Source organism: Parus major, chromosome 20 (assembly GCF_001522545.3).
Source record: "Parus major isolate Abel chromosome 20, Parus_major1.1, whole genome shotgun sequence".
In the NCBI taxonomy this organism is placed as follows: domain Eukaryota; kingdom Metazoa; phylum Chordata; class Aves; order Passeriformes; family Paridae; genus Parus; species Parus major.
Window position 1 is genome coordinate 10,136,963 of NC_031788.1, and position 24,829 is coordinate 10,161,791.

Genomic DNA, 24,829 nt, shown 5'->3' on the forward strand with positions numbered 1-24,829 from the left:
AGATCACACAGCCAGGCTGAGCTCACACAAACTCACAGCCAAACTGTGCCAATATATTCTCACTTTGTACAGCCAGCTGATCTCCAGCCTGTTACCCTTGTGTCCTCATCATCCTCCTGGTGTACCCTTGTGGGAGATAAATACCATGGCTGTTTTGCTGCCTGCTCATAGGACTCCCACAGGTTCCAAGCTATTTACCAGCCTCTTTCTTTGGAAAGCTCTTTTATTCTTTAAAAGTGTCTCCTATCATATCCACTTTTTTTTCCTTTTTCTTTTTTTTTTCCCCTACTCATGCTATTTTCTTTCAAGGCCATGGCTCAGAGCCCTTCCTCTATCAGTTTTACTAGTCTATCTAGCTATCAGGCTTTTTTAAAGGAAAAGTAATCAAAAAACCTTTTCCATACAGAGGAGCTCTAAAACTGATTGTCAGCTTCTTGTTTAGAGTTGCAGCAATCATGCAGAAGAGGGAAAGGTACAGATCCTTCCAGAAACACCCACCAGAAAGACACACAGGCACTGCAATTTGAGGAGCTCAAACGGGGAGACATATTCCTTCTGGGAATTGTGACAAGGCTTCAGAGCCACTGGCATTGTTCCCTTCTCAATTAAAACAAATAGTGTGATTCCTGTGACAAGGATTTGCTCACATCTTTCCCAGCCCTCATAACAAAGGTTATGAGGGATCCCTTAAGCAGTGCTGGACCAACAGTGCTCAGAACAGATTCCTCTGCTAACTTCTGGTATCTCAAATTACTGCAAGTGGCCCTCCACTGGGTGCACAACACACTTCCACAGGGTTAATAAAATGAATCTTCTTCACTGATGAGTGGTAGTGCTCTTCACCATAATTTTCTGAGAAAGGTCATTCTTGTCTGTAATGAGAAAAGGAAATGCACTGGGATGGTGGAGCTAACTCAAATCAGTCCTATGTACAATGTAGAAACATAAACCAGAATCCAGCATAAATCTGCTGGCTAAATTCAGCTTATGGCTAATCAGCTCTTCCTTTGACAGGATATGCTGCTGTGGAAATGGGATAATTTTATAACTGAATAATTTAACCAGTTTTATCTTTAAGTAATTATTTCAGGCATATTAATACATAAAGCTTCAGTATTTACATTTTCGTTACACGGCCCTGAAAAATTACAAGGTATCAGGGATAACATAGCATTCACGATAAATGATGTGCACAGAGTGGATTTCATCCCTCAGAGTGACTTTGTGCTCCACAAATCCCTGGGATGGCAGGTGGCTGCCAGGCAGACAGTGAGGGCAGAGCCTGTTGTGTGGCAGCACAGGGACAAACTGCTCCTCAGTGGCAGAGGGGAACTGCTTTCCAAAGTGTCAGAAACAGGCCAAGGCTGGAAGGGACAAGTAAAACACAGTCTGACAGAGGATGCTGAAGTATTTTACCTGCTTATCCCTGCTAAGACTCTGGTAGTTTATGTCTGGCTTGAAGACATGTTCCACAAGGACTCCTAATCACAATTTGAATGCTGTGAGAAGTGGAAAAGACACTTAACCCTGTAACAGTCCTTCATCATCCCAGTCACCTGGGGAGCCTGCAAGTCTGGGAGCTAAATACAAGGACTCGTGGTCCAAATTCATAGAAATGGATGTGCCTTGCTGGAAAAATAACTAGTAATCCCTCACTCTGGTTCTCCACCTGTGAGTTCAGCTGTGGAGGAATTTTTCTGCATGTTTTGATGAAGTGATATGGGAAGTTCATCTTGAAAAAATGAACTTGTGGTTCCGCAGTCTAACAACCTTGTTCTCTGGAAAAGAACATGAAAAGCAGAATCCCTCTCACTTTAAAGAACTCCTGGAATAGATACAAATAGCAAACAGGGTGGATGCTGGATTGTGCATGTCAGAAGGTGACATGCTTGTAGCAATTCTGCATAACTCCTCTCTGCTACTTGGAGAAGGCTAATCTGACTGAGGAAAATGGAAACAGAAGCTCTCAGGATGCATTCAGGCCATTTAGATGTCACTTTCCCTTGTTCTTTCTATTCTGTCAGTACACACACACGAGTGACAATCTGCCCAGGTAAACTCATCCATCACTTGTATGGTGTGGGATCCCTGAGCCTCACGCTGCAGCAGATGCTCCTCCAGCCCTGCCCGGAGGAGGAGAGGCAGCTCTGCAGAACATCACATTGATATGCAGTGAGGGAAATAATTAGCATGGCCACAGTAATTTAGAACAGAATCAACTCCTTTTGCTGTATTCCAGGGGTGGATAAAGGATTGAAAGCTGCTGGACTACATTGGCCAGGCTCAGCCTGAGTTACCTGTTGGCTACACCTGGATGATTGTCTGGCTGGAAGAGACAAACCCAGATTAAACCCAAACTGTATTTGGGTAATCTCAGACTAGTGGATGTCTATCTATGAGAGTGTTTCACAGCAGTCTCAATGGCTAAAGTCATTCCTGTACCAGGACAATGCCTTGTTTACTCCCAGCCAGCATTTGAACGAACAAGGAGGTTTTGTAAAGCTGTTACAATGACCTGGAGATAAATATAAGTTATTGCAGATAGTAAAAACCATCCCTGCTCAATGTTTGGAGCAGTTTACAGTTGTTGTTATTTTTGTTTTTTCTAACGGAACATTTCAAATCCTGCACTATCAGAAATGTCTACTGCACCAAACCCAGAGTGTTCGAAAAGAAATCAACTGTCTCTGCTAATAAGAAGAACTTCTCCTCTTCCCCATAAAAATTCTGCCATTTCATTCATAAATAAAATAAACCTCTAACTCAGTTGTTGGCAGGCTCTCCCTTTTATCTTTCACTCACTTGAGAAGGACCAGCAACATCACGTTTTCAGAAAGCCAAGTGCAGTAATCATAGAATCGGATTTCATGTATTTTTAAAAGCATTTGCAGCAGCAGAGATCCAATCACTTTTAAAAGAAATACAAACATACAGAAATTTGGAAGAGGCAGCTCAGTGCTCCTGACTGCTTTCGTTTCTCCAGCACCAGCTGAATGTGCTGGGAAGGGACTCCTTTCTAGGGGACATCTCAAAAAGTTAGCAACATTACACTACAAGCACCACAGTGCTGAAATACTTATTATCTCAAATAAACCTGGATGACATTTGAGATGTCTCTACATTTATTGGCCTGCCAGCAGAGCCTGGGATCAACCACCTCCTTTTCTCTCATTCCTTTTTTTTTTTTTTTCCTTCCTGCTTGCTCAAAGTCTGTGTTCATAAAATATTTAGGGGAAGCTTTTCAGAGGATGATATTGCCTCTACTATAGCCCCAGTGCAGGTTTACTGTGCTACTGAGACAGATATTCTGCCACCAGAGAAATCAAAATTGGTGATGGGGTTGAGTTACTGCACCAGGAGCATCATCAGCCTGACAGTCTGGGCTTGATCCCACCTGGGACACTGGGCTGAGTGGAAGGAACAAAGTAACATGTGGAACAGAGCTGGTCACTTTTACAAGGTTATACAGAGAAATGTTACTTCTCAGAAAACAAAAATATGAATGTTCTGCTTGTGTCTGAAACTCACCTGACCCTTTCTTACCTCTTGCAATTTTCTTCCCAGTGGGAAAAAAACCCCCAGCTTAATGAGATGTGGAATTCAGATATGCTGCTAAATGAAGCCGTCAGTCTGGCAGCATCTCGTGTAGTACCACCCACTTCTGCAGCAGCCTGCCATAAATTAAATCAGCTGCCATGGTCCCTTCCTACCCCTGACCTCTGCCACAACCTGTTCATCTCCTGCATTCACAGCCTTCCCTAAAACCCACACATTTTGTGCTCCCATCATCGCATGATTTTTTCCTCCTAATTTCATTAAATCAGCTGCAGATTTCCACTCTAAGATTTCCTTCAGCAAGCATCTGCTTTTAACTTTTTCATCAAAACCTTGCTGTCTGAATGTACTTGTGAAACTCTGATGACCTTAAATCCCTATCATTTTCCCTGTTAGTTCAAGGAATAGGTGTTCCTTTGTTCCACCCTTGGCATTTCTCACCCTCAGGCATCCAGGCTAACATCAGGCTGTTGCTAAACTGTCTTCCTTTAATAATTTTTATGAAGTGCAGTCCAATTAACTTTATCTTCCTTGGGGATCCATTCAATTAAGTGCAGTCATAATGAGTGAGTGGACACAGAGCATTGTCACCATATTTACATCGAGATTAAGGGGAACCAGGTAAGATAACTTTAAAGCATCAGTATTTTAATACTTTGGCTTTTGATTGTGCTATCTTCAGTGTCAGACACATTTAGGAGAGACCAGCACAGTTTGAGAGGCTGAGTTTTTAATTTCCTCTATGGTTTGTGGAAATGAGAGTTTAGAAACAGCAACAAAAATACATGACTTTGTCTTAAAATAGTTTTGTTGCAAATCAGACAAAACACTTGTCCTGACACAAAATAAGCCAAAACTTCATCCAGTTCATTCTTTCATGGATTGTTAGGAAACCAGCAAAGAACCAACATTTAAGTGGAGATGCTGAGAACATCAGGAAATCTCATTTAATGAGCATGCAACAGAAATGCTGAGCTGGGAACACCAGTTCTGAAGTGACTTTTCTCCCTTTTGAAAGACAAATGCTGGATCTGGAACATGGACCTGTCTCTCAGATGTGGAACAGCTCCAGAAGTTATTTTTACACCTGCTTTGCATTGCAGAAGCAAGGGAGAAGGGTCCAATGGAGACTGAAAACCTGGTTCTGTATCACCACAGCTTACCTTAACCATTTCTCAGGCACTGATAAATGTGTCAATAAGTATTTGGAGAAATAACTGGTATCCAGGGAATTGATCTTGGTTATAGGAGTTTCAGCTGAATAGGTCAGATTTGTTAACATTTTAATTTACACAAATCTGCATTCCAAATATTGCTCTTCGTCTCCTTTTCCTAATGACAAGGAAATGTCAGCAGCAAACCCAAATTCACTCCTCTAATAGCTTCCTCAAGTTTTCAGGAAAAACAAACAAAAACAAAAAAAACCCCAGTCTGTGGTACAGTAATGGGGGTGTTTGAACACAGTTTTCAACTTAGACACAATATAACTTTATGTTAATGAACTGGGAAGTTTTGCCAGTTCCAGATGTAATCCTGAATGTAGGAGAGAGGGCTGGGAATAAGCATGCTCCGTAGCTTCAGGGCAGCCCCAGGATTATGCCCAGAGCTGGTTGTTCTGCCTCAATCCAAGTGTCCCTTGCCCAACCTTGTACTCAGCTTGGGACACTCAACACCAGATTTCCACACACAATGTGCCAGCTGTCATTTCCTGGACCCTGAGCACAAGGGAACTCACATGAAGCACATGGTTCCCCTGCAAGTTTTTAAAATGCTTCAGATGCAATGAGAGAAACACTAAAAAAGACAACCATCCTGCCTTATCCTTTCCCCCTAATTATCACCTGCCTCTTTTCTGAGCTGATTTGCTGAGATTAAAACCTCTCTCCCACCAAGTTATCCCAATCTGTGTTTCTGAAATTAATATAAAACGACGACCTTTCTCTGCCCATAGAGCCCTGCATTAAAATGCTGATGTCAGGGGGGCAATAATAGTTCTTTCATTTCCATAAAATCAGCATTTTCCTGCCAGAATTCCAATTTCTTCTCTGAGTACTCCACTACCATCCCCCTGGGGGCTGCCAGCAAGCTCTCCAGCACTTGTTTCTCCTCCTCCACTGCGAGCCTGCCGCAGGCTCCAGCACTGCCTGGGATAATCTACCTGCTTAAGATTCAGCCAACTTCCCAGCTCTCGGAATACAAGGAGTAGGGAAAGGTCAAATCTGCCCTAGGTTGTGCTTGCAGAGTCTGCCACGTCAGGTGGGAAGGAGTGCTGGAGCTCCTTGTACTCCCCCAGCTCTGCTTCCTGCCTTCACCTGGAAATCTGGAATCTGGAAAGCTCTCTGCTCTCCTGCCCTTCTCCTTGGAAAGCTGTTTCACACACTGTGTCACCCCTGGGCCAACTCACCCTGAAACAGTGCTGAGGGTGAGCCCTGTGCTGCCCCCAGCCAGCATTCCCAGCCAGAATTCCCAGCCAGAATTCCCAGCCAGAATTCCCAGCCACATTCCCATCCCATCCTGAGTGTCCCAGAGGCTGCCCTGCAGCTCCACACGTGCTGCCGAGCTGCTGCTGGAGCTTTTATCTGCTCTCAGCAGCTGCCTTTGGGATTCCTCCCCGAGCTGCTCTGAAGCTAAAAAGCAGCCCCAGACATGGGAATGGCACGGGCACAATCCCTGGCAGAGAATGGCTCCTGACTGGAGCCTGGACCAGCGCTCAGCAGTGGGGACAAAGTGTGCTGCTGGCCAGAGGGGCACAGGAAAAATCTGCAAGGTGCTGGAGGCTTCACCTCTCAAAGTTTAGGTCCCAGGCCCACATGTGGGGACTCCTGCTTGCTCTGCCCCTGCCCACAGGAGAGGAAAGGAGGGAAAGAAGAACAAAACCGGTTTCTGGTGCCTTATCCCAGGAACACAGCACACTGGGCTCTCCCAAATTGGACTCTCCCACTGGATGTGTTAACTCTGGGTACTGCCTGAACATAAATGTCTGAGCCTCAGAATAAGCAAATCCTTCCTTCAATACTCTCTGTGACCCATTGTTCCATGGACAAATGATCCTTCTTTCAATTAACTGAATTACTGGAGCTCCCCCAGTTGCACTGAGCTGCACTCCATGACCTGCACAGTCCGATGGGGAATTAAAAACAGAACTGAAGTTCTGGGGTTCTCTCCCTTTACACCCATTGACCCCATCCCCTCCTTCCCCACTCACTCCATCCCACCACTGACACTGCATTGATTTTTGTTTAACATCTGAGGTATAAATGCTTTGTCCTTGAGCTACACCCACAACCAGAGGAAGCAGAGCTCTGAGAATCACATTATATAGTTTACATTGGCAGAGTATTTTTTTGTCAGTAAAAGTGAAATTTCTGCTGCATTTGAAAAAGCTGCACATTGTAAAACACCAGAAAGAAGAGGCACTAAAGGCAGAACATCACACAAACCCAAAATCACTGGATGACATTTTACTAGTTTGGAAATGACACAAGGACACAAAGTGTGCTGAGTGCAGGCTGTGTTCCTTTTCCAGGGGTAACATGCAAAGAACTAAGGTCTAGAAAGGGCTATAGATGTCTGGCACTTTACTGCCCCCCAACAGAAGTGGGGACAAATGACCATTTATTCATCCCCTTATGCCTCCTGGAGTATTTTCTATATCTTTGACTTTTACAAACTTAGGAAAGGAAAACATCAGCTCCAGGAGTTTGAAGATGCTCACAGAGTTTCATCGACTGCTATGGATTAAGACAAAAATATCACATCAAAGGCACGATGCCCCACAGTTGTTGCAGAAGCAAAGACTGTGATCTCCACACCTCAACTCAAGCTTTTAGAGGCTTGTCATTAAAGACAGGGTTTGGGCTTTTTGCATCAGCAACCCTCAACACCACCTGGTAAGACAGATTCAAACTCACCTCCCTGTCGAGCCCAGCAGCCACGGTGACAATGTCCCCTGTCTCGCTGTTAATAGTGAACATGTTTTGTGAGGGGCTCTGCGGGGTCTGGGTGACGATCCTGTACCTCACCATCCCGTTGGCCGTGGTGCCGTCGTCCGCGTCGTTCGCCGTCACCGTCATCACGTAGGTCCCTGGGAACGAGCCAAGAGGAATTATCAGTGCTACCTCATTGCTGAGCAGATTGTGGTCCCACTGACCTGGGGTCATGCATTTGGTTCAGAAAGGCTATGGAACAGACATCTCACTTCAATCCAGCCAGCCAGGCAAGGCGAGGATTATGGAAATAGCAACACTGCTGAGATAGATGATCTGGAAGGATGCTGATTGCACGTAACTGCTAGACAGAGAGAAGTCATCTAAGGGTATCTATGATTAACTTCTAATTCTTTCAATGATTGTAAGTTTTAGGGCAGCATTTTTTTGTCCTGCAATTTCATAGATACTCACAGGAGTTTTTTTCCATCCAATCACCGCATTCATGTGCATTCAGAAGTAGAATTTAATAGTGGAAAGCCCATCAGACTTCTCAGCAGCTTCAGAAGGACACCATCAACATGCCCATGCCCAGTACAGGAAGCAACTGCCTGCTGCTTCCAGTTCTTGGAGAAACATCCACCTTTCCTGTCCCTCCAGGATTAAAAAATCCATTTCTGCAGAGCAAATACAACAGCTGCTGCCCAGCAGGACAGAAAATCAATGATTTGGTATGTGTGGCCAGTGATGTATTGAATTGTTGGTTTGTTTCTTGCTAATCATCAGTGTCTTCATTTGCCTTGCAAAAAACAATCCCTACATTCTCGATGCTGTCGGGAGCGCACTGATGCACTGACAGGCTCATTAGCACTGGAGTTTGGCAGCAGGGTGTTTTGTTAAAGTGGGAAATTATCATTATGAGCGTAAAAGATGTTACTTGATTGGATGGACTCCTGCAGCTGCATGGTCCTGTGACCCCCCAGAGCTTGTGGGGCCCAGCTTTACACTTCTAATATTGATGGGAGGGAATGAGTGGAAGGGCAGGCACACACTGCTCACACAAGGCAGTCTGCAGCAGTGGATGAATATAATGATATGAAACCTGAGAGGAGGAGTGGGAGGCAAAGAGAGACAGCAAAACCAGACAGAACCTCATTTTGTGATCACCAAACCCAACGGCATCCATGAAAAGAGGGAAGGTGCCGCTCCAGCACTGCGCATTTGGGAAGTCTGAGCACACAGACCAGCTTAGGAGCCTGCCACGCTGGAGAGATGCAAAGTGGTCCTGGCAAGAGCCTGAGCTGACTTGAGATGGAGCCACACGTGGCTTTACAAAAAGAGCTGAGTTTGTTCTGGTCTCTGGGTTAGATGTGAGCCATGGGCAAACTTGAGGACGTGTGGCTGCATCCTCTGGCACACCCAGGTCCCCAGCCTGGTCACACTGGGAGCTACCACACTCTTCATGCAGGGAGACCAGAGAGCTGGAGAGCTTGTTTGCAAAGGACTTGAAAAATACCCCATGCTCTAAATGGCTGCAGCATTTTGTACCTTAGCCAAGTGTCTTTAAGCCACTCAGCATGTAGGAAATCCCCCCAGTACCTTTCCCAAATCTGGGAAACCAGTGTTTCTCAGTATTAGCAAGAAGTTTGTATTTTTGCACTTGTGTGAAGAGCTTGGCTGATCTTCCATCTGCCTCAATCAGGCTCTTTTTGTTCTTGGTGGTGATACATATATTCCTGTGAGTTTTCTTAGTTCAATAAGAATTATAGATTAAAAAATAAATGAATGTGTAAAGCAAATCTTAATGATGAATACATTCCTGTTTTTCTGCAATAATCCTGATTCACATTTGTGAAATGAAAACAAACTATTCAACAACTTTAACATTCTCCCGATCAATAAACTTCAGAAGACGGAAGGAACACTGAATTGAAACAAGGCTGTGCAAGCAACAAATTTTCTCTATTTTCTCTACAAGCATTCGTTTTTTGCTCTTTTGCAAAACCAGTTATCACGAGACAGCTGATACAAATAATGAAACCAACCCTTAGATAACTACAGGGAAAATGTACAGGAGAAATTTAAATAGGAAATATGCTGAATGAGATGTTTGATTTGGAATTTATGTTATCTTAATGCATTCAATACTGAAAATATCTCTGAACAGAATGTCAAAACCTGGGGCTAATGAAAACAGAAACGGAAGAGGAAAACAGAATCTATTTTAGGACATGTAAAGTCCTAGGATGTATTCCAAAAAACAGGTGGTATTTCATGATGCACTTCCAGCTCAAAAAACAGCTCTGAAAGTCATTTGGACTTCCAGGTTCAGACAAGGGCACCCCACAATTGTGGTCCCTCCTCGTGTGGGATGTCTCAGACTGTACTGTAGTTTCCAAAATTACCCAGAACACGTGTGAAATTATGGGTTCCCAGCCTGGCAGGTGAACCTGACAGCCTGAAACTGTGGTGGGAGGGGATGGGGGAGAGCAGCTGTACCATGGATGAAGAGCATGGAAGGTCTCCTTCACTCTTTCTCTGACCCTTTTGCTTCTCTCCTGCAGTGTAGCACTGCACTGAGCACGTCTGCTCTAGAGAAAAAGGACTGTTTCAATAGCATTTGACCTACATCTCCATAAAGGGAGATGGGGTAGGAGAAATGTCTCTAAAGTCATGAACTGAGCACCAGGGAGCTGTATTTCAAGAGGCAATCTGCTCCTTATCTCCTATCTTTAATTTTGATTATGAAACCCAACCACAGAGAAAATAAAGAGAGGAATTTGGCATTAATTACTATCTTGTAACTTAATCAAACACCCTCTGCAAAGGGCCCTGTGTGGCTGCAGCACATGATGGAGTTCCAGCAGCCACTTCCTTCTTGGCTTTCCCTGGAGCTGCCTGTCTGACCACAGTCTGCTGTAAACTGGCTGCAAATTGCTTCTCCCTCTCCACAGTCTGGACAGGGGCTGGCATCTCCTCTCCCTTCCCTGTGCTCACACTTTTCCCACCTGGCAGAGCTGACCGACAGCATCTCCTGTTCCCCCAGCCCAGGGCACCATCCCTAGGGACGGTTCCTGAGGGATCAGCTGGAGTAACCCTCACCACTGCCTCTGTTCCACTTGGCTTGCTCTGCATTTAGGCTGTCTTTAACAAGATGTATCCTCCAGATACCTGTGTGCTGCAGTGAATGACACAAACATAGATCTGTGCACAAGAGTATTCAACAGAGTTATACACAGATAAAGTGCCTGACATCCTCTGGGTGCTGTATTAACTCCTGCACTATACTCAGATGGTTGGTGATGATCTACCTGCAATAAAAGTAAATAATGTCATGCTTCTATGTCCTTTGCATGGAGATACATCTTCATGTACTTTATATTAAAATAAAAGCAATATATCCCTGTATCCAGCCCCTAATCCTACACAAATTAGGTAAATATACAGTGGCAGAGAGCACAGCTCTAACACACTCAAGGATTGAAGCTGGTATTGTTTGGTTTTAAGTGACTAAGTACTGACTGCCCAATCTGGACACCCACAGGATGTGTGTGTTTTGTGGAAATAAAATATTAACCACACTATATTTACAGCCCTGTATTGTACCCAAACAGAGGCTAGGAGCAGTTACTACAGACCAGAACCTCTGAGAAAACTCCACTCAAGACCCTGTACTCTGCCAATTTTGTACCAGATCCTGCTGGTGGTGATGAAACAAGAGTAAGTTGAACGAATGTAAACAGAGCAAGAGGGACTTTATACTTTCAGTGCCTGAGAAAAGCATCACCTTTATTTTTCTGCTCTGCATTCAAGCACACTGACAACATTAAATGAATGCATAAAGTGCCCAAACTCAGAAATTTGCCCCAGCCTGTGCAGTGTATCACAAGATGAATACCCAGTGCAGATATAACAGATATATATCTGATATAACTGCATTAAACTACACACCTGGCCTAACTCAGGTACATAACCTGTTGAAAGAAAACAATTCCTCATCAAATAAGGCACATGGTGCATTAAATAAAATACCAAACCTAGTACATCATGTCAATATTAAATCAAATTTTCTGCATGTTTATCAGCTCTTCTGAGCAGCAGATTGAATTACCATGCACATCTAGTGATGACAAGATTACTGTGCATTAGCCTTCATTAATTAATGTGCCGAGTTCATATATCACCTGAGTCAAAATTAATGGATGGCATGACAAAGGACATCTATCAATAAAAGGCAGGACCTCCAGAATCTGTAACTTGCCAGTGCATTCCCTTTGGTTTCCCAGAGCCCATAACCTCCCAGATGTTATTTTGTCAAATGAGATGGTTTTGTTTCTAACCATGGATAAGACACAAGAGAGAAATGCTTGAAAGCAACCCTTATGGAAAATATTCCCATTGTATTAATTAAAGTTTCAACAGGATAGGCAAAAAAATGCCTTACAGAACCTGGGGGAATGGAAGCAAAGGGAGATAATTTATACCTGTACATTCAGTTTTGTTTGTCAGTTTTAAAATGAATTGCATCTCCTTCTAAAAGACTGTAAAGAGATTTTGTTAGATTCACCATATCTCATTCCATCTATATATGTTGAGGAAAAAGGAAAGCAAAACAAGAGAGATAACTGCCCTGAGCATGTGTAAGCAGATAAGCACAGTCATAAACAAATGTCCCCCTCAAATCACTCTGGAATCTGAGAATCAGCTCAGTTCTTTGTAGCTCAGACAATCCCAAAGCATGCTGAGGGCTGCTAATTCCCCTCACGTTGTCTACAATCTCTGCCCTCCCATCTATGCAACTTCATTTCACCATAAAGATGAAGCTTTCAGGAGTTTAAGGCACACAAACAATATTTTGGCACAGTTGTGCTCCTGAAGTCTTTGTTACAATTGCTTTATAATTGCCATTTTTCTAAGCTGGTTTGATATCCATTAGTTAGATTTAATGCATGTTAAAATAAAGAGGTAATGGGCACTTACTGGGAAGCCAATAAAATAGAAAAATAAAAACTCCTTTCACTTTACCCTTTTTCCCACATGTCTCTGCAAAAACACATAACCCTCTCAATCTTCTATGATATAAACAGAAAACACTAAAACTTCACACACTTTTTACTGATAATGCTGTTTCTCTATCTAGCTTTATCTTACAGTTTATGTTTTTAAATGGCTGGTAAATGGCTGCAGAATCATTAAAGGTTGGTTAACCTTCTTAGTCTAATTCTGACCTACAAGAGACTTAATTTAATCATTCCCACATGGAAAAGGACGGAATCATTATGTGCAGACATGTGGTGATAGCCATATTACATTAGATCTTCATTAACCCAAGTTAATGATGGCTTTGTACTAATGGTAGCTTCCCCTTACTCCTCATTTTTTCCCCCCAAATTGGAAAGCTCACTTAGTGGATCCTCTACATCTGATGCTAGAGATGACAGTAAGACTTGTGGCAAGATTAAATACTGAGCAACAGTGTAAAATTTACAACATTTCCTGAAGCCAACGTTTTTAACTCAGAAGAGTTTCCTGATATTAGCTTCCTTCCCCACAGAGGATGGGAAGCTCAAGCCCCTACTCATAACAGGCAACTTCACACTTCAGGTGATTTCACCCATTGCAAGGAGGTCTCAGGGACAAAAAGACCCACAACAAAAGCAAAGGCATCAAAACCAAGTTCCAAGACAAGTATGATGGGATCCTGAAAAAATACAAGTGAACTTTCTGTAGCGTTAAAGACTAAAGCATTTCATCTAACAAACCTGCATCCTCAAGTCAAAAAATGAAATGTGTTCAGAGGGTGAGGGGAAACAATTTCACACACTCATTGCTCAGGGTTTCAAATGAAGTTGGCCAGCTGACCCAGCAACAGTGCTGAGTGGAGTCACAGAGGTGAGCAGGAACGTGGACAAGACATCAAGATGACAGAAGTGAGTGCAAGTACTGCAGGTGTAATAAATTGCAAATATACTTAAATTAAACTGCATCCCACATGCTCTGGATAAAAAAACGAAGTAGAAGCAGCACTTTCCTTCTGAATGGTATTCCTTCTGTCGTAACTGATAGCTGCTGTCATTCTCCTTCAACATAATTTTTGTAATCATTGGCAAATTTTGACCTTTCAAGCAGCTAACCTAATTCATAACGGATGCCACTTCCTAATTAGCAGAGACATTGGATTCTCGGCTTCAGACAGGGCAAGAGCCAACCTAATGAGAATAAAGAGAGTGAGCAGGTCTGGAGAGACAACAGAGAGAGCTGAAGAGGCTGCTGTCACCCAGAACGGAAATAAGATCTCCTTATTGTTAAAAATGGGATAAATACCTCCGGAGAGCCAACGAGCAGCTGCACTGACTGCAGCACACACATGGCCCTCTCCAGATTTGGAGATCACTCCCCTCCAGCAGCCTGCAGCCCACTGAGACCCCCTTACCCCAGAGAAATCCCACCAGTCGAACATCAGGATGGGCAAAGGCACATCCAGCCTCTGAGCAAATGGTTCTGGCTGCATAAATTCATGAGGTTCAGCTCAGCTGAGCTCCTGCACATGCATCCTCTCGATTTCCAGGGCTAATTTGAAGAAGGGGGAAAGCATGACAACTTAGGACAAGGTATCCTGAATATCCCCACTGAATTGTGCTGAACAGCACAGCCAGGTTTCATGCTGCACTGAAGGCAGGTGTGACTCCAGGAACCAGGCAGCCCCAGCTGCACACAACCTGACACTCAACACATCCTCCACAGGGATCCAATCCCTGAATTTTGACACTAGAATACAATACAATACAAAGTGGTGTAATATAATATAAATGGTATTTTATATATATCATACTATGCTATTTGTAACTGCTGGTTAAAAGGAGGCAGAGTGTAGGCTATTACAGTGTTCAGTTGTGACTCCTACATTGGTGTCAAACCTTGATTTCTGCATTTTTTTCCTTTACATCAACTTGGCCATTTTTTTTTTTTGGAGGGAAAACCCATCAGTCTTGAGATTTGCATTTTTTTCTCACTTACAGTCCTATAATTCACTTCCTTGCTCTTGGGATTGGATGCTACTGAAAAGGAAATTAAGAGCACAGATTTCATAACCACTCACCTCGAAAGAAAATGGAAAGCTCTACCACATGAGTTTGCAGAAAAACAATTTCTTATCTTAAAATTGTGCTTGGCTGAGCAAAAGAACTTGAAAAAGAATATTGTGTATCCTAAGTCTGTGTGTAATGTGCAAGAGAATAGAATCAGGTTGGACAAAGCCATTTTAATGGCATATGAAGTGCAAGGATAAGAGCAGCACCTGCCCAGGGTGCAGAAGATGGCACTGCCATAGATGAATATATTCAAGCTTGGGATGGATCCAGAAGTAATTCACACAACCTGTGAGTACCTCTGGGATGAATGGAAGAATCCATTGAGTCCTACTCTGACCCTCTGGAATATTTTACCTGTGCATGATCTCTCTGAAACCTTCAGCATTTGCATTATTTTTAGTTTCTAGTGCTACAAACCAGAACCTGTGGCAGCCCCATCCATGAACCTCTTCAGGTGCTCTCTTGAACTGGCACCTTCCTAAATGAAGAGTTCTAAAATTACCTCCAAGCTGGAAAAGACATAGTGAATGCTTTGACTATGAGCAGCACGATGGTGTTTTTGGAACGGGTTGCAGTGGCAGAAGAGGGATTCACTCTGTGTCCTATCCATTTTTTAAAATGAAACATCTCTTCAGCTCTCAGGCCCTGCCACCCAGCAACACCTGCTCTTTTCCTTGAATGAACAAACAACCAGGCACACCAGGCATCTCCTCATGAATTCCACTGTCAGGCTGGAGAAGAGGAACAAGCCAGAACTGCAGAATCCAAATTCTCCCCATGAATATATATATGAATGCAACTATATGCCTTAAAAGATTAATTTCACAAGCCTTAAATTGCAGTTTAATTTGAAAACTAATTCAGCCTCATAATTGGCTTTCTGTTCAAATCACTGAGGCTAAAGATTTAAATTCTTAATATTCAGATGACTTTCGAGTTTCTGGCCCCATCTGTGCATTAGTCCATGGTGTTAATCTCTGAGGGAATCTCTGCTGGCATAGAAATAAAATAAACAAACTGGGACACTAGTAGAATAATCGGCTTTTAAAATCCTTGGTTTTTTTATATATACTGCTTATTTTTTATGAAATTTCTTTAACTCAATTTGCCACATATAGATTTGGCTCCCAGCTATTTCATTTTTTCACGTGGCATGTTATCAACAATTATTCTATCAGAGTTCCATGGATTCCAGAGGAGATGGAGAAATTTTAAATTACAACATTTCTCATGTAAGAAATACTAATATTCCTTTATTTTGGAGGACTCTCTATACTCATTCACACCACTCCCATGAAGAATGGTAGGAGTAAACTGTCATACAGAACTCCAGGAGAATGAAGGGGCTGGACAGAATTTAAAAGAAGTCACTTGGATTTGTGGTATTGACTTGAAAGGGACCAAGATGTATCCAGAGTTAGTGAAGTGGAAAGGATGAACGGGAATGGAAAAGGCCAGTCTGACAGGAACAAATTGTTTTGGAGAGACGAGTTAATTTTTGACAATCTTTCTGTTAAAACAAAATAGATACAACCCAGAGCAAAGCACTCAAGTCACTGCAGAGCATTTCACATTGACCTTTTCAGAACTGAACGCTTCAGTTAAGTAAGACATCCACATCCTTCTGCCAGGAAGGGTTTGTGGTGGTTATAGCAAAACTAAGCTTCTGCAGAGATGGAAATAGTCCTTCTCCATCACACTATTGTTTTGTGATTGAATTCCCTTTCTTCTTTCATATTTAAGCATTTTCATGCCATCTTATTAATTTTTTTTTAAACTGTAAGTTTCTCCTGGAAGAGCCGTCCCCAAGGACACCGCTGGGATCCCGCACGCCCAGCAGAGGAAGCTCAGGGGCTGTGCTCATGGCAGGCAGCAACTGCTGCGGTACAGAGGGGAAAATCCCACTCCAAGCTCCAGTTCCTTCCTGCTGCAAGGAGCTGGTGTGATGCACCTCGGAGATGTGGGCATGGAAAAGGCAGCAGAACCCTTGCAGGGCAGCTGAGCTCTGCACTCATCCTGCTTTGTCAGCGCTTGAAAGGCAGCGCGCAGCTCCGGGAGAGCTCTGCTGATTAAGGCTGCCAGAGGGAGCAGGGGAATTTCAGCTCCAGCTTGCAGCTGCATTTTTAAAACTTGGCTGTGTTCTTCACACAGAGGCAAAGTTCAAAGAGGCAGAACATTATTCAACATGAGTAAAACATGGTCTTTTAAGATACACTTTCAAACAGTGGCACGTTAAATCAAAACAACTTGTGGAGGGGGAGAGTGAGGAAGAAAGATGGTCCTGTGGAAAAGGAAGTCCTGCATCACTAGTGTTCTGCATTTTTGAAGGGCCTGCTTTTACACATTTAAATTGCCCAGCTACTTGACCTGAGGATAGATAAGCTAGAAATGCATTAAACTGTTCTCCCAGAGAGTATCAGAGAAGGAAAGAGATGCAATTCAGTTTAAGAGCCAGCACATCAGAGGATGTCCAGGGGCCAGTTCTCACTACAGAGAACTTCACCAAGAGTGAGCTCCTGCTTTCAAGAACACTATGCTATGGCTCAAGACACTATTTCAATTAAGGTATTATAATCTTAACCAGCAACAACAACCTATTATAATTAATAGTACTTGACGATTTCTTTTCTATTCCTGCCAAGGATTGCTTCAAGGTGACTTGCAGAGAGCACGCTCCTTGGGAACCCAGGCTGAGTGCTCTGCAGGCTGGGAAGCCCCTTAAACCCCATCAGACTGTCTAATGAGTATCTTCACAGCGCTGCCAATTCATCCAGCTTTTGGACAATTTTGTATTCTGTACAAATTTGTATTCCAGGCTAAAGCAAACTTGCTTCTGCGGGAGGCTGAGTGCCCAGCAGTGTCACACCGTGCTGCAGGCTGGAGCACGCCTCCTTCTTCATTCCCATTTCCTTGGGTCACTCCACTCTCTTCTGGCTTCTTCACTGTTCAGGAGGTCACATCTTGGCCACCCTCCATGCCCTGGCCTGGCACACACTGCAGCTCCCTGCCAGGCTCAGAGATGAGGCCCCACACTCTGTTCCAGGTCACCACACCCCAGCCCAAGAGGGGACCAGGCTGTGTTTGGGCACAGCCCTGCCTGCTGTGCACACACAGCCCTGCCTCTGCTCCAGCCTGGAGCCCAGGAGTGCTGGGACAGCTCCACAGGGCCCCTTCCTGCTCCCAGGACTGGATCTGCTCTACTGGTCCTGCTCAAGCCTTACTGGGGCTTTCCCTGCAGCTCAAGGTCACTGCTCAGTCTCTGCTCAACAGCACACATTTGATGGTCTTGCTCTGCAAAATTTCCATGGGTAGAGCTCAAGCTCCAGATATTCTTTTTTATCTGGTTTTTTTTTTATTATTAAATCTGGGCAAAGAGCCTTTGGCTGCTCGTTCTAGTTGCCCTCAAAGTCAGTGTTTATTTGGGATACTCTGTAACACCCTGCTCATCAGAGGTGTGCAAAATTAAGAACATTGCAGATACTGTCGTAATCAAGTAATCCTGCATTTTTAATCACAGCCATTATAAATGGGCATATGGAAGATGTGAGAAATAACAATTGCATGGGATATCCAGGGAAGCATTTTCAGTCCTCAGGCATAGTTCAGCAGCACTGAGCAGAGGAAAATGAATGCTGAACTCCTGTAACATCTAACAAGATTTTTTTGGTTTGCTTGAAGCATGGATATTCACACATATGCAGATATATTTTCTAGATCCATATCTAACTTACTGTTGAATCAGTACTGAAAAAATTTTGCTGTTACCTCAAAGAATATGCAGTGTCTTTCATTTCCCAACTGCTGCCAGAAATAATCGTGAATTCTGGTCACATATCTCTTCTCTTGCAATGGCTAGTGTGTTACCCTAAATTGTTACAATATTCTGAGACATACTGAACTAATAAAAACTTTCTAAATATTTGCAAGATCTACGCTTAGCTAAATACACTGTCTCCACTTGTCTCTGCACAAAAGAGGGACATAATTTTGAGGTAAAGGAGGAGGTATTCCCTTTAACTCCATGACCTCTCTATCACTTTCTCAAAGGCACAGGATCATGTTTCTTGCCAAGCACACGGAATGAGGGCCCCCGATACCCAAATTCCTAGGAGGCTGTACAAAAGCAAGGAAGAGAAATTCAATACTAATATAAACCTTTAAAAGAATACCGATTAAACAGGAAAGAGAGAAAAAAAAAAAACAACCCTGACAAATACATCAAAGACAAATGTAATTGCTTTTGAATAAAAACAGATTGCTTTCTACCTTCCTGCCTTAAAGGCAAGCACTCCAGCTTGGGATAGAGAACACTAAAAAACACTGCTAGAAGCAGAGGCACAAGTATTTTGTAGGCAAAATTATCCTGTTCTATTTAATAGCTCAAAGGCTTATCTTGGATTTCAGACAAGAAGAGGATGCAATTTACTGCTTCTTTGACAGATGAGCAGAGCTACTTAAAACATTTGGGAACACTTTGAATATTGATCTGTCCTCGAATAAGATGTAAGAAATTTGATTTGCTATGGAAATGTTGTATCAATCTTCAAACCTTTATATGCCCCAAAGTGGCCTTCAAATGAAAGCTGGAAAAATTCTCTGGGAAGATGTCATTAGAGCCATCAGCTCAGGGACTTCTCACGCTCCCTCCTCCGAGCAGGACCAGGGTCAGGACTTTGAAGCTGGGACATCACCACCCAAAGGAATCAGAAAGCGAGCTGTACCCGTTCTTTGCTCAGAAATAATGTCACATTCTGTCCCCACCACACATCCCCCACAGCTGCCCATCCCTCACAGTGCTGGAAGACAATCAATCACGACTGTGAATCACCTTGTTAAAAACAGTGCCCACCGGAGACTTCCCTCTCACACCTCCGGCAGTGGAGCCGTGATAAATGTCTGCTGACACACACCAAAGTCACGGGGTATTTAACCCCTCAGCTGGCAAATAACCAAGGAGAGAACCCAGGAAAAAACTCCCTCTGATATCAGGAGACTTCCAATTGTACTGGTGACACACAACAATTTATGTTCAAAGAATGGATACATTCATTTTAGTTACACTCAGCAATGAGCTAAACTAACCCTGCTCCCATATTGGAAACTGCAGGGTTACACCACACCTGAGTAACAAATCAACAATAGAGTTGGAAAGAGAACATTAAAGATCTTTACAGCTCTGTTTTTTCCAAGCATATAAATGTGCTCATGTAAAAATCATCATTTTCCCCCATACAACTTACACACTCACTGATTTTTTACCCATTTATTTCCTGAAATTCTTCAAAAACTTCAGGTATTCAACTTCCCCATTGTACCCTTTGTTGGAAAAGTCTCTGGGGACAGAGGATGAGCCTGCAATTTCAATGCAAATATTCCCACTTCTGCAGGTTTGCACAAGGTCCCAAGTAAGAAAGTGTTTTCTTGAGACAGAGCCTTCTTTGGAGTCTGACTGGATGCCAGGTATTGAGCTGGCAAATGACTGAATTAAATATCAAGGAGGAGGATATTGAGCATTTGAGACACAGGGTCAGTGAAAGGCCACTGCCAGGCTGGCTTTCAGTGCTCTGTAATTAGAGTAACAGCCCTTTTCGTGTGCAATGAGTGCATGAGACTGGTGTGACAGAGCATTACTGTACAAAACTGCTGCTTTTACAAATTCCACAGCCACCAGGGAACACCAGGATCCAGGTTCCCTCCATCCCAAGTCTGCACTTTCTCCTCACCCAGAAAAAACACCAGATTGTTCCCATCTCCATCGGTCTTAGACCAAGAGCAAACCTCTCCCTCATCCACTGTGCTCCCAGCAGAGCCCAAGCCACCAGGGCAGATCAGTGACTGAAAATCTGTGAAACTTTGAGACTTTTTTTTCAACTGTACCTGGTTTAGAGCCTTCGTCAACAGATCCATTATAGACTTGATTGATGAACTCGGGCCTGTTGTCATTCATATCAATCACATAGATGTAAAGGTCAATAGGATTCTCCACCTTGTTTCCATTCATATCCACGGCATGAGCCCGGAGCTGGAATGAGCACAATGAAAGCACAAGATCAGCAGCTGGATTTGTTGCAGATTGATAGACTGTTTTGCAAGGATTGACTTTACATCATAAATACTTTCTCAAAATTGAATGGAGCCAGTATTTAATTCCAGCAGAAAGCACTGACATGGTTTCCATCTACACTTGATTCACAGACAGTTTTTCAGAGCTTAATAGAATATTGAAATAATATTTTAAACAGTGATTGTCAGTGGAAACACTTCAACTCTGGTGTAGTGATGCTATCCTATCCCCTTCACAGCTCACAGACCACTCTATTTTAATTTTTAAGACATATTGAACCTTGTCTGACAATCTGAAAAGCAAATTTTGCTCAGTTCCAAATAAAGTGAGGAAATTATTTTGTGTGGGAGGTTTCTTATGGGAACCTGCAGCATTTCACACCCGTAATACTAGGGATTAGTAAGTGAAGAGGTTTCAGGATGATCTTAGTAATGTTTATTCTTTATTTAATCATGGTCTCCAGGAACAGCAACAGCTTCCGACCCCATTGCTCTGTGCACCAAAAGACATTTAAAAACTCCCTTTCCTTCAAATAATGGGAGCCCCCATGGCACTAAGAATGCAATTTCCTCAGGCTTGAATAAAATACCCAGTGCTGAGGCATTTCAATAACCAGAGCCACAGTGTTAAGCCCTCAGTTAAACTGAAACTGCAGCTTTATCTTATTAGCAATAACCATCAGTAATAATGCCCAGAAACAAGAGCATCTGTTTTCTGAACAAAAGAGACAGATACAGCATGTCAAAATGAGTAATTAATAAAACAAAGCAATCACAATAGTCTGGAACAATCAGTAACCAGGTGAAAAAAATGGATAGCTTTCTCATTAAAGGGAACAGATGGCTACTCTAAATGGTGTGTGGCTGAACGCGCTGCCGGCGTCGGGAGAACTCCAACAGTGAGGGAAGAGCTGCACGGCCCCCGACCCGGCTGCCAGTGGGGAGGCACTGCCTGGCTGTGAGTGCTGCAGATTTTGGCCACCATCCCTCTTCATTTCAGCCCCTGTGAGCACTGCTGAACCTCCACCCTGCCACGAGAGCTGGGGACGGCACTTGGGATGGCCGCGTGACATCCCACAGGGCTGGTGGGCTGAGGAACCGAGGCTTCAGATGATGCCAGCTCCACAGAGTCACAGAATCACACAATGGGCTGGAAAAACCTTAAAGCTCGTCTAGCTCCAACCCTCTGTCACAGGCAGGGAACCTTCCACTGGACCAGGTTGCTCCAAGCTCCATCCAACCTGTGCTTGAACACCTGCAAGAATGGGGCAGCCACAGCTTCTCTGGGCAACCTGCTCGTGCCAGGGCTGGCTGGAGAGTGGGGCTGAAGGACAGGGGACACACCAGCCTGTGCCATCCAGCGGGATGGAGGCCTCTGGTCCCTCCCAGCAGTTCCCTACACCATCAGGCTGCTCTGGGAGTCAGAGCTGATGTGACAGAGAGGTCTCCAGCTCCTCTGATGCATGACAAATAAATGTGCTAATTGCATTAGCCCTGGTTCCTGCCTTTCACTCTGACTGTGCTGGTGATTGATGCAACTTTCCCCTTCATGTATGGTGCTCAGAAGTCCAGAGCTTAACAAAAGGAACTGTACACCATTAGGATGGGCTGGATTAACGTTTAATCAAGCAAAGAGAACAAACTGCCACGTGAAATGAGCTGGGAGAAAAACACTTTTTTTTTTAAAAAAAAAAGGAAATTAAGCATCAGGTTCTCTTTAAAGCCTGAGGAAGTCCAGCTTTGCCTTCAATGCAGGGTGTACCATTTGTGTTTCATGACTTGCAATGCTCTTAATATCTACATTTCTTTCCTACATAGGAACTGCTTTGGCTCCCACCTGTTGAGCTATCCTTCATCATGTCAGATGTAGCAATTCAATAACTTTACAGTCAGAGGTCAGACTGTCTTTGAAAAAAAGTAATTCAGAGCTAAAATTAAAGTTATTATCTTCAAACTGAGGCAGCACTGGGCTCTCTCTTACAGCATTTCCAGCAGCGGAAATGGTTCCATTCAGAGATAAAGCAGAGAGCAAAGCTGGTATCTCCCCCCTCAGATCTGACTCTCCCCCTGCAAATTTTTAATTACATTCGATGGCTTTTGTTTGAAATCTCCAGGAGTAAGGGATTTCTCAGCAATGCACATCTATCTGCTTGTTGCACTCACTGAGCACATGTACCCATCAGTGCATTACTGCCTGCACTCAAGGCAAAAATAATTCAATAAGCAAGACTGCAGGAATCTCATCAAACCTGTGGTGACAGGCTCAAGTGTCCTGAGCCCAGCACCAGCTCTGGGCTAAGCTTTGGGAGGCAGGGCTGTGCTGGGCACACTGGTGCGGTCACTGGTGTCCTGACTCAGGAACATGGAACCCTCTCTCCTGCTCCTTTGTGTGGCCTGGCTTCAGTGAACATTTCTACTCTTCTCCTTTTGTGCTTGTTTGCATTTGTTTTCTCTGCCCGTGCTCCCTGAAGAACTCTCATGTGCCAATGCCTCCATATCTCCCACAACATGTTGCTTCTCTGTGGTCAGTGCCAGATGTGGCAGAGGGAGAAGGGAGACCTGAGCCAGAGGGTTGAATTTCAACTCAATGGGAGCTCTTCCTGCTAAAAACTAATCCTTGTTAAGAGAAAATTCCTCATTAGAGACCATCCTCAGCAGAGAGAACCAAGGAAGGAGGGACTCCAGGGGGTCAATCTGTCTGCTGGGAAATTGGCTGGATCTCCAAGGCAGATATATACTACATTTCCCTTCCTTAATTCATCTTCTCCCTCGTTCTCTTGTCCTACTTTAGGTATTCATGAGGCATCCTCAAGCTGGACAGCACACGTGGTGCTCCATGGCCACCTGTGACCAAGCCACCTCTGCCACCTCTATTTTGGTGGTGGAGTGATGGAGGAGATGAAAAGCAGATGCATGGGAGTGCTTTGTAGCACTGGGCAAGGTGTAAAAGGTGATGGTTGAGCTCCACCATCATGCACAAGTATTCACATGGGAGCTGGTGGGTGGCTGAAGAGACAGTTAAGAAACATTTATAAAGTTAGTTTAAAATATTTACATTTTCCCCAAGAGGGAGAACATGACAGGAGTGAAGAAGAAATAAAATCAAATGAAATACCTTGCAAAGGATTCTGAAAAATTAATACATGTAGCCAACTAATCTCTAGCTGATGCATCACTCTGCTGTACCAGCCAAGGAGCTGGCTCGATATTCTTTAACAAATATTGTTTAAAAGTGTGACAATTATTGCTATCATATTCAGCAGCAGCTACCATAGGTCTCTGAGGTTTTCCTACTGACAGCTTCCAGTGTAAATGTAGCTGTTGGCATACAAATGATTTGGTATCATGATTATTGATTACACTGGAGGCTGGTGGTATCTGAAGGTAGTTAGTCAAAGTCAACACAGTGAATTGTGTTAAATATGAATATTACTTAGGCACTAATACTACTAATACAAATATACATTATCAGTCAGTGACAGAGCCTTTAAGCAATAAGCATACAATGTCATGCCTAATTTGTGTGCTCTTAATTGTGATTAAAAGTTCAATTTAGAGCATTGTGACACAAATGGCTGGCATTATTCAACATAGTTTAAAATACTGGAATTAGCTCTTGTATCCCTTACTTTGTAGTAAAATTGTTTTGTTCCTTTGCATTTAAAATAACTCTGTCAGTCTATAACCCACCTGTTCTGCTCCAGCCATTGCTCAGGGAGTATTTCATCAGCCTGACGCTGACAGTGCACACACGTGTCTGGAACTGGATTAGGACTTGCTTCAAAGTTTCCCTATAATGCATATTACTTGAGTATCATAAGCAATGATTACTTACTGACATGTTTATGCTGATGTCTTTTGAAAACAGAGCTTGAAAAACGTCTTGGAAAACTAAGCTACCAATTTTCTATCCCTTGTACTTGCCAGGCCTAACTGCAGCTTAATATGAAACTTGTGTCTGGATCAGAAAAGACATTCAGAGCCACTAATTCTGTCAGCAGCACAAAAGGGACTTGGGGAGAGCAGCTAAATAAGGCCAAGAGAACTCGTGCATATTAAATAATACTACCTGCTGAAACTTACTTGGCATGCAGTGAACATTTTAGGGGCTGACTGCAAGGGGAGGTGCAGCACGTGCCTGCCACAGTGAGACAGCAGAGAAATGTGGGGAATGTGTCCCAGGGCTGTGTCCCC

At 43.5% G+C, this 24,829-nt stretch overlaps 1 protein-coding gene across 1 annotated transcript in view; it reads right to left on the reverse strand.

Moving 5' to 3' along the window:
* The window catches only part of CDH4 (cadherin 4), a 411,166-nt gene that overhangs the window by 66,093 nt on the left and 320,244 nt on the right, over positions 1-24,829 (reverse strand). Inside the window, exons 6-7 of the mRNA XM_015647809.2 lie at positions 20,450-20,594; positions 7,467-7,639 (exon numbers count right to left, since the gene is read on the reverse strand). Of these exons, the coding sequence (XP_015503295.1) occupies positions 7,467-7,639; positions 20,450-20,594 (318 nt within the window). The remainder of the gene's footprint in view (positions 1-7,466; positions 7,640-20,449; positions 20,595-24,829) is intronic.